Raw genomic sequence first — 7,564 nt, 5'->3', positions numbered from 1 at the left:
ATCATGTCTCACAAACTTGATTGAGTTTTTTGGAGAAGTAACAAAGGATTGCTGAGGGCAGAGCAGTAGTTGTGATCTATATGGACTTCAGTAAGACGTTCGACAAGATTCCCCATGGGAGACTGATTGGCAAGGTTAGATCTCACGGAATACAGGGAGAACTAGCCATTTGGATACAGAACTGGCTCAAAGATAGAAGACAGAGGGTGGTGTTGGAGGGTTGATTTTCAGACTGGAGGCCTGAGACCAGTGGAGTGCCACAAGGATCGGTGCTGGGCCCTCTACTTTTTGTCATTTACATAAATGATTTGGATGCGAGCATAAGAGGTACAGTTAGTAAGTTTGCAGATGATACCAAAATTGGAGGTGTAGTGGATTGCGAAGAGGGTTACCTTAGATTACAGCAGGATCTGGATGGACTGTAGGGAATATACCGTCAAAATTGGCCTTTCTCCAATTTAGAACTTCAACTTTTAGATTTGGTCTATCCTTTTCCATCACTATTTTAAATCTAATAGATGGGCCAATGAGCTGAGAAGTGGCAGATGGAGTTTAATTCAGATAAATGCGAGGTGCTGCATTTTGGGAAAGCAAATCTTAGCAGGTCTTATACACTTAATGGTAAGGTCCTAGGGAGTGTTGCTGAACAAAGAGACCTTGGATTGCAGGTTCATAGCTCCTTGAAAGTGGAGTCGCAGGTAAATAGGATAGTGAAGAAGGCGTTTAGTATGCTTTCTTTTATTGGTCAGAGTATTGAGTACAGGAGTTGGGAGGTCATGTTGCCACTGTACAGGTCATTGGTTAGGCCACTGTTGGAATATTGCGTGCAATTCTGGTCTCCTTCGAATCGGAAAGGTGTTGTGAAACATGAAAGGATTCAGAAAAGATTTACAAGGATGTTGCCAGGGTTGGAGGATTTGAGCTATAGGGAGAGGCTGAACAGGCTGGGGCTGTTTTCCTTTGAGCGTCAGAGACTGAGAGGTGACCTTATAGAGGTTTATAAAATTATCAGGGACATGGATAGGGTAAATAGGCAAAGTCTTTTCCCTGGGGTCAGGGAGTCCAGAACTAGAGGGCATAGGTTCAGGGTGAGAGGGGAAAGATATTAAAGAGACCGAAGGGGCAACTTTTGCAGATTTCTCCAGCTTCCTCATTTCCCCTCCCCCCACCTTATCTCAGTCCCAACCCTCGGACTCAGTACTGCCTTCTAGACCTGCAATCTTCTTCCCGGCCTCTCCGCCCCCACCGCCACTCCGGCCTATCACCCTCACCTTAACCTCCTTCCACCTATCACATTCCCAACGCTCCTACCCGAAGTCCCTCCTCCCTACCTTTTATCTTAGCCTGCTTAACATACCTTCCTCATTCCTGAAGAAGGACTTATGCCCGAAACGTCGATTCTCCTGCTCCTTGGATACTGCCTGACCTGCTGCGCTTTTCCAGCAACACATTTATCAGCTCTGATCTCCAGCATCTGCAGTCCTCACTTTCTCCTAATAAGGAACATTGCCAAAGTGTACAAGGCTGTGAGCCAAGTGCTGGAAAATTGGATTAGAATAATTAGGTGGTTGTTTTTGACTGGCACAGACTCGATGGGCCGAAGGCCTTTTTGTGTGCTGTCAACTTCTCTGACTCTAATAACCTGGCGTGTGGCTTACTAAACCAGTGACATTACCACTATACCCGCCTTTCCCACATCGAAATTAATTCCGAGGGTTAATTCACGCATGTTTTTCTTCAAACTGCTAACCATAGTTGGACTTTTTATTTGTGTTCCTTCTAGCCGTGTGGGAGATTCACCAATAGTTGGGGCAGGTGCTTATGCCGATAGCACAGCCGGAGCTGCAGCTGCTACAGGGATTGGAGATATTATGATGCGGTTTCTCCCGAGGTATGTCTTTCTTACCAGATCTGCTTGGGGTGTTTCTAAAGCTGGTGAGCTATAATGAGTTGACTGAAGCTGTGATATCTAGAATGAGTAGTTGGTGCTCAAAAATATGCCAAGTAAATTCTCTCCTAGAACAGAATTCTTCTATCAGGAGTACTATTTTTCAAAAAAGTGTTATGTTTCTGTCTTATCACCACTATTAAGAAGAAAATGTTGTTATGTAACCATATCATGTGTGAGTAACAGATATTTAATGTGTTTTCGGGTTTTTGAATTTTAATACTGTCCAGGTTGAAGAAATGGGTCTGGACGTTTCCCATTTCAGTCATGTTCCCAGATGAGGCACGGCTGATTGGTCTCTGCTTCACTATGGGGTGATGGCATTAGCAGTGCTCGCACCAGGCTACTCATCCAGAGCTAATATTCTGGGGACACGGGTTCAAAGACAGATGGTGGATTTTTAAAATGTTATTATTCAATCAAAAAGCCTGCAATTGAGAAGCTAATCTAAATATAACCACCCCCAATCGGTTTAAAAAAACCCATCTATTTCATTAACGTCCTTTAGGGAAAGAAATCTGCAATCCATACCTGGTACGGTCTTCATGTGACTCCAGACTCTCCGCAATGTGACTGACTCATAACTACTCTCTGGGACATTAGGGATGGACAGTAAATGTTATCTTAACCATTGACACCCTCATCCCAACAGCCAGTAAAGGAACAATAATCACCCAGCAATCTTAATGGAAGCCTCACACCTGTCTTCCTGCCCAATCAAAATGGGCTCAATCTCACTATTTCTAATGGCAGTTTGACTTGTGTAGGTTATTAAAGTAACTCCAAACTTAAGTGTACATTTTCAGTCTTGCACCTAATCAGTACAGATGTTATTTGATACAGATATTACCAATCCTATACTTTCAGCCTGGTTCCAATATCCTGTTACTGGGACACCATCCAGTCATTGGCCATAGGATCCTGAAAGCTGCAGAAAGAAACAGTTATAGTTTTACAGCATAGAGAGAGGTCCTTCGATGCACTATGCTCATGACAGTCCTCAAACACACATCTAATTCTGACCCACTTTCCAGCATTCGGCCTGTTGCCTTTATATGTTGTGATGTTTTACGTGTTTGTCAAAATAGTTTTTAAATACAGTAATGGTTCCTGCATCTACCACTCTTTTAGGCAGTGAGTAAAATTCTTCCATAAATCTTCTTTAAATATCTTGCCTCTCATACTAAATTTATTCATCTCTGTACCAATGGGGGATGGTTCTTCCTATCTATGCCCCTCATGATTTTATACACCTCAATTAATTACACCCCTTTAGTCTTCTCTGACCTAAGGAAACTAACCCCAATCTATATAGTTTCTCTTCATAGCTGAAACACTCCAGCTGAGTCAGTATCCTGGTGTATCTCCCCTGTACGCTCTAGCAAACTTAAATCCATTCTATAATGTGACAACCAGAACAGCAAAAAGTTAGGCAACATCTATGATACTAGAGTCTTTTACAGATCCATCGCAACCTCTCTGTTCTTGTATTTAATACTCCAATAAAGGAAAATCTCCAATATCCTTTCTTAACCACCTTATCCACCAGTGTTGTTGCTTGCAAGAATCTGTGGACGTTGAGCCAAGGTCCTTTTGATTTTCTTTATTTCCGAGGATCCCTTTTACTTCCTTCAGCTGTGAGACGTGGGCATCGCAGGCTACCTAGCTAGCATTTATCACCCACCTCTTGTTGCCCCTAAGAAGGGGTGGTGAGCTGTCTTCTTCATACAGAGGCTCATTCATACACACATTGAAAAACCTGCCCCTTAGGTCCCTTTTATATCTTTCCCTTCTCACCTTAAACCTATGCCATGTAGATTTGGACACCCCTATCCTCGGAAAAAGACCTTGACTATTCACCTTATCCATGCTCCTCATGATTTCATAAAACTCTATAATGTCACCCTCAGCCTCTGATGCTCCAGGGAAAACAGCCCCAGCCTGTTCAGCCTCTCCCTATAGCTCAAACCTGCCATCCCTGGCAACATCTTTGTAAATCTTTTCTGAACTCTTTCAGGTTTCACAGCATCTTTCCTATAGCAGGGAGACCATGCAGTATTCTAAAAGTAGTCTAACCAATGTCCTATACAGGCTCAACATGATCTCCCAACTCCTATACTCAATGCACTGACCAATAAACGAAAGTGTACCAAACACCATCTTCACTATTCTGTGTTGTGGTGTTGAAGGTGTGTACTGTACCTTTTAAGAGAGAGTGAAAGTTGAAAAGCTGGCAAGCCTGTCATGTGACTGCAGGCACAGAGTGTGCTGGATAATTTGAAGTTGTAGCATTTTGAGTTGTAAATCAGACAGAGTTGTTTTCACAACCGTTTGACTTTAACCAATCAGTTTAAATTATGTCCCAAGATATGAAAACCCAATCGAATTTTACTGTTTTGACAACATCAAACCAATGAGACAATCCGATGTTTTGGAATATAAAAAGTAGGCATTTTGAGCAGTTAACCAAGAAAGGGCACCTTATGCCATCGAATGACTGCTATTCAAAAACATTCTCTCTGAAAGGTATCATTTTCAAATCAAATATCTTTGCAGCAGAAGACAAAAGATGATCCAGGGGAAATCTAAAAACAGAAGTAGTTCGCCACATCAAGCCAACACCTGGTTTTAAAAATTGATTTGCTGTAAATTTACTAGGGGTTTTATCGGATCGGTGTGTTGTAGAGTGGGAGGTAGATAAATTGTTAAGACAAAGGAGGCTTACAGTGTAAATAGTTGTTGTTTAATGTTCTCTTTTGGAGTTAAAAGAGTAAATAGTTAATTTTTTCTTTAAATAGTGGAATTTGGGTAGCTCTCTGTCATTCATACTGTTACAGATTACAAGGCAAGGTGAGTTTTTCTGTGGGTCCCGTGTCATAACATCTGTCTCCCTGTGACTTCGCTTTCAAGGAATCCTGCTGAGTTGATCCCACCTTGCGTGGAAATAGAGGTCTTTTTCAAAATTGCTATTCATTCTGGGATGTGGGTTTCTGGAGTGCGTGCATGTGGGCAGAGTGTGCCCAGTGCCCACGGGGCTTGTCTGAGATGTTCGTTCCTGCTGTCCAAGACAGAGTCCTTTTGGAGCAAGTGAAGAGCTGGAGTCGTCAGGGAGCCCCTCTTATTTCTATGTTGCGAAATGTTGATGTCTGCTTTGTTCTGCACATGGCAGTTACTGAGGTCATCAAGCAATAATCTCCTTAAATAGGCAACTGACTGCAGTCTAGCAAGACCCTTGACTCGATAGTGAGAACTTACTTCCCTACATTAAGAAAGCCTTGCTGGATTTCTCATGTGGTTCTACTAGATTTATCGTCCATGTCACTCAGGACCCTGTAAAATTCAGCACTTTGTCTCCGACACTGTCATCTGCAGGCTTTTTCTCCCCAGAGCTTCCCATGGTCTGTAATTTCGACTTCAGGTTTTCTATCTTGGCTTTTCTTTGAATAATTCCGACCCAATGTCAGTGTCTGACCGATACTATTGAATATTGATGGGAAGAGAGAAGTCGCTGTCCACCTTTGATGAAATAACTTGCTCACACTCAATACCTGGGCTCTTAGAGAATGTTGACTGTGGGCAAAACGTTTATTAGGGTATTTGGAACTGTATCCCAACATGATTTCACATATTTCAGAATATCTGAATTTGGATTCTGGGTTTATAAAAGCAAATGTAATTGAAATGTTTCGTTTAATTCATACAAGGGATGTGGAAGTTGCTGGCTAGTCCGGCATTTTTTCCTCATCCCTAATTGGCCTGGAACTGAGTGGCTTGCTTAGTCATTTAAAATGGCATTTAAGAGTTAGCCACATTGCTGTGAATCTGGAATTGCACATGAACCCTACCTATTTATTTTTGTTTTTTTTCCCTAAAGTACATTAGTGAACCAGATGGGGTTTTTAAGATTTTAGATAATGATTATGCAATCACCTTTAGGCTAGCTTTTAATTCCATATTTTTACTGCAAACAGATTTTTACCATCTGCCGTTGTGGGATTCAAGCCCATGTCTGCAGAACATTGAGCCTGAGGTTCTGGTTTACTAGTCTAGTGACATGACTACTATGCTACTGATGGTATATAACAATTGCAAAGTATTTCCAACCCAGGAAGTGGCCATTTGGCTCAATAGGAAATTGCCAGAATGTAGTTTTCTTTGCATCCATTTTGTTTGAATATAATCTTAATTCTTTTCTCTCTTGTGCTTATCTAGCTTCCTCCCCAAAAACATCTGTATTCTCTTTAACTTAATTATTCCTTATGGTAGCATGTTTCATATTATAACCACTTGTAAGGAAGTGAAGAGGTTTCTGCTGAATTGCCTTTTTTGGATTTATTATTGGCCATCTTGTACTTATGGCCTTCACCTTCCATCTTCCCCACAAGCAGAAACATTTTTCTATAAGGAACAATGTGAAGGCACAAGAAAGGTGCAGAAAATATTCTTGAGAGTGATTCCAGGAATAAAGAGTAGCTGTTGTGATGATAGCTTGGAGAAATTGGGACTGTTTTCCTTGAAGACGTAAGTGTTGAGAGGAGATTTGACAGACCGGAGGCTGGAAGAAGACAGCAAGCCAGGCAGCATCAGGAGGTGGAGAAGCAGACGTTTCGGGTGTAACCCTTCTTCAGAACTGAACTTCATGACTTCTCCACCTCCTGATGCTGCCTGACTTGTTGTGTTCTTCCAGCCTCCTGCCTGTCTACTTAGAATTCCAGCATCTGCAGTTTTGTTTTTGTCTCAAAAGGAGATTTGACAAAGGCAGTCAAAATTGAGTGGTCTAGACAGTATGGGTAGGGAAAAACATATTGAAAATCAGGGGATCCAGACAGCACAGATTTAAGCTAAATGGCATAAAAAAACAATAGCCAGACAGCAAGTGGCTTCGATCTGGAAAGTACCGGGTGAAAATGTGGTGAGAACATTTTGAACGGAGACATTTAAGAGGGAGTTGTATTATTATCTGAAAAGGAAGAATGTGTAGGGTGACAGGGACGGAGACTGGAGAACAGAACTGGATGAGTTACTCTAACAGAGAACCTTCTCCACGCAATGGGCCAAATTGCCTCCTTCGGTGTTGTACTGAGTCATCGAGTCACAGCATGGAAGCAGACTCTTCAGTCCAACTCGTCCATGCCGACCAGATATCTTAAATTAATTCAGTCCGATTTGGCCCATGTCCCTCTAAACCCTTCCTATTCATGTTCCCATCTGGTTACCTTTTAAATGTTGTAATTTTACCAGCCTCGACCACTTACTCTGGCAGTTCATTCTATACACGCATCAACCTCACTTGAGAAGGTTGCCCCTTAGGTCTCATTTATATCTTTCCCCTCTCACACTAGATCTATGCTCTCTAGTTTTGGACTCCATTACCCTGAGAAAAAGACCCTCATTATTTTATAAACCTCGACAAGGTCACCCCTCAATCTCTGACACTCTGGGGAAAATAGCCCAAGTCTGTACTGATTCTGTGATCTACACTATTTATCAAAACCTTCTATAATGTTGAAGACTTCCAACAAGTCACCTGCATTTCCACTCTTTTTCAGCTTTCCTGATATAACACCCTCTCAATTCTGTATACTGAACATATTGCCTTGGCTCAGAAAGTAACAA

General features: G+C 41.9%; 1 protein-coding gene across 2 annotated transcripts in view; it reads left to right on the top strand.

Annotated features, from left to right (window-relative positions):
• LOC122557309 (N(4)-(Beta-N-acetylglucosaminyl)-L-asparaginase-like) overlaps positions 1 to 7,564 on the top strand; it is a 43,614-nt gene that overhangs the window by 20,240 nt on the left and 15,810 nt on the right. For both annotated transcript variants that reach the window (XM_043704884.1, XM_043704874.1), the window contains exon 7: positions 1,784 to 1,891. In XM_043704884.1, the coding sequence (XP_043560819.1) occupies positions 1,784 to 1,891 (108 nt within the window). The remainder of the gene's footprint in view (positions 1 to 1,783; positions 1,892 to 7,564) is intronic.

The sequence above is a fragment of the Chiloscyllium plagiosum genome, chromosome 2 (assembly GCF_004010195.1).
Source record: "Chiloscyllium plagiosum isolate BGI_BamShark_2017 chromosome 2, ASM401019v2, whole genome shotgun sequence".
Classification (NCBI taxonomy): domain Eukaryota; kingdom Metazoa; phylum Chordata; class Chondrichthyes; order Orectolobiformes; family Hemiscylliidae; genus Chiloscyllium; species Chiloscyllium plagiosum.
This window is presented reverse-complemented; position numbering and strand designations above follow the sequence as displayed.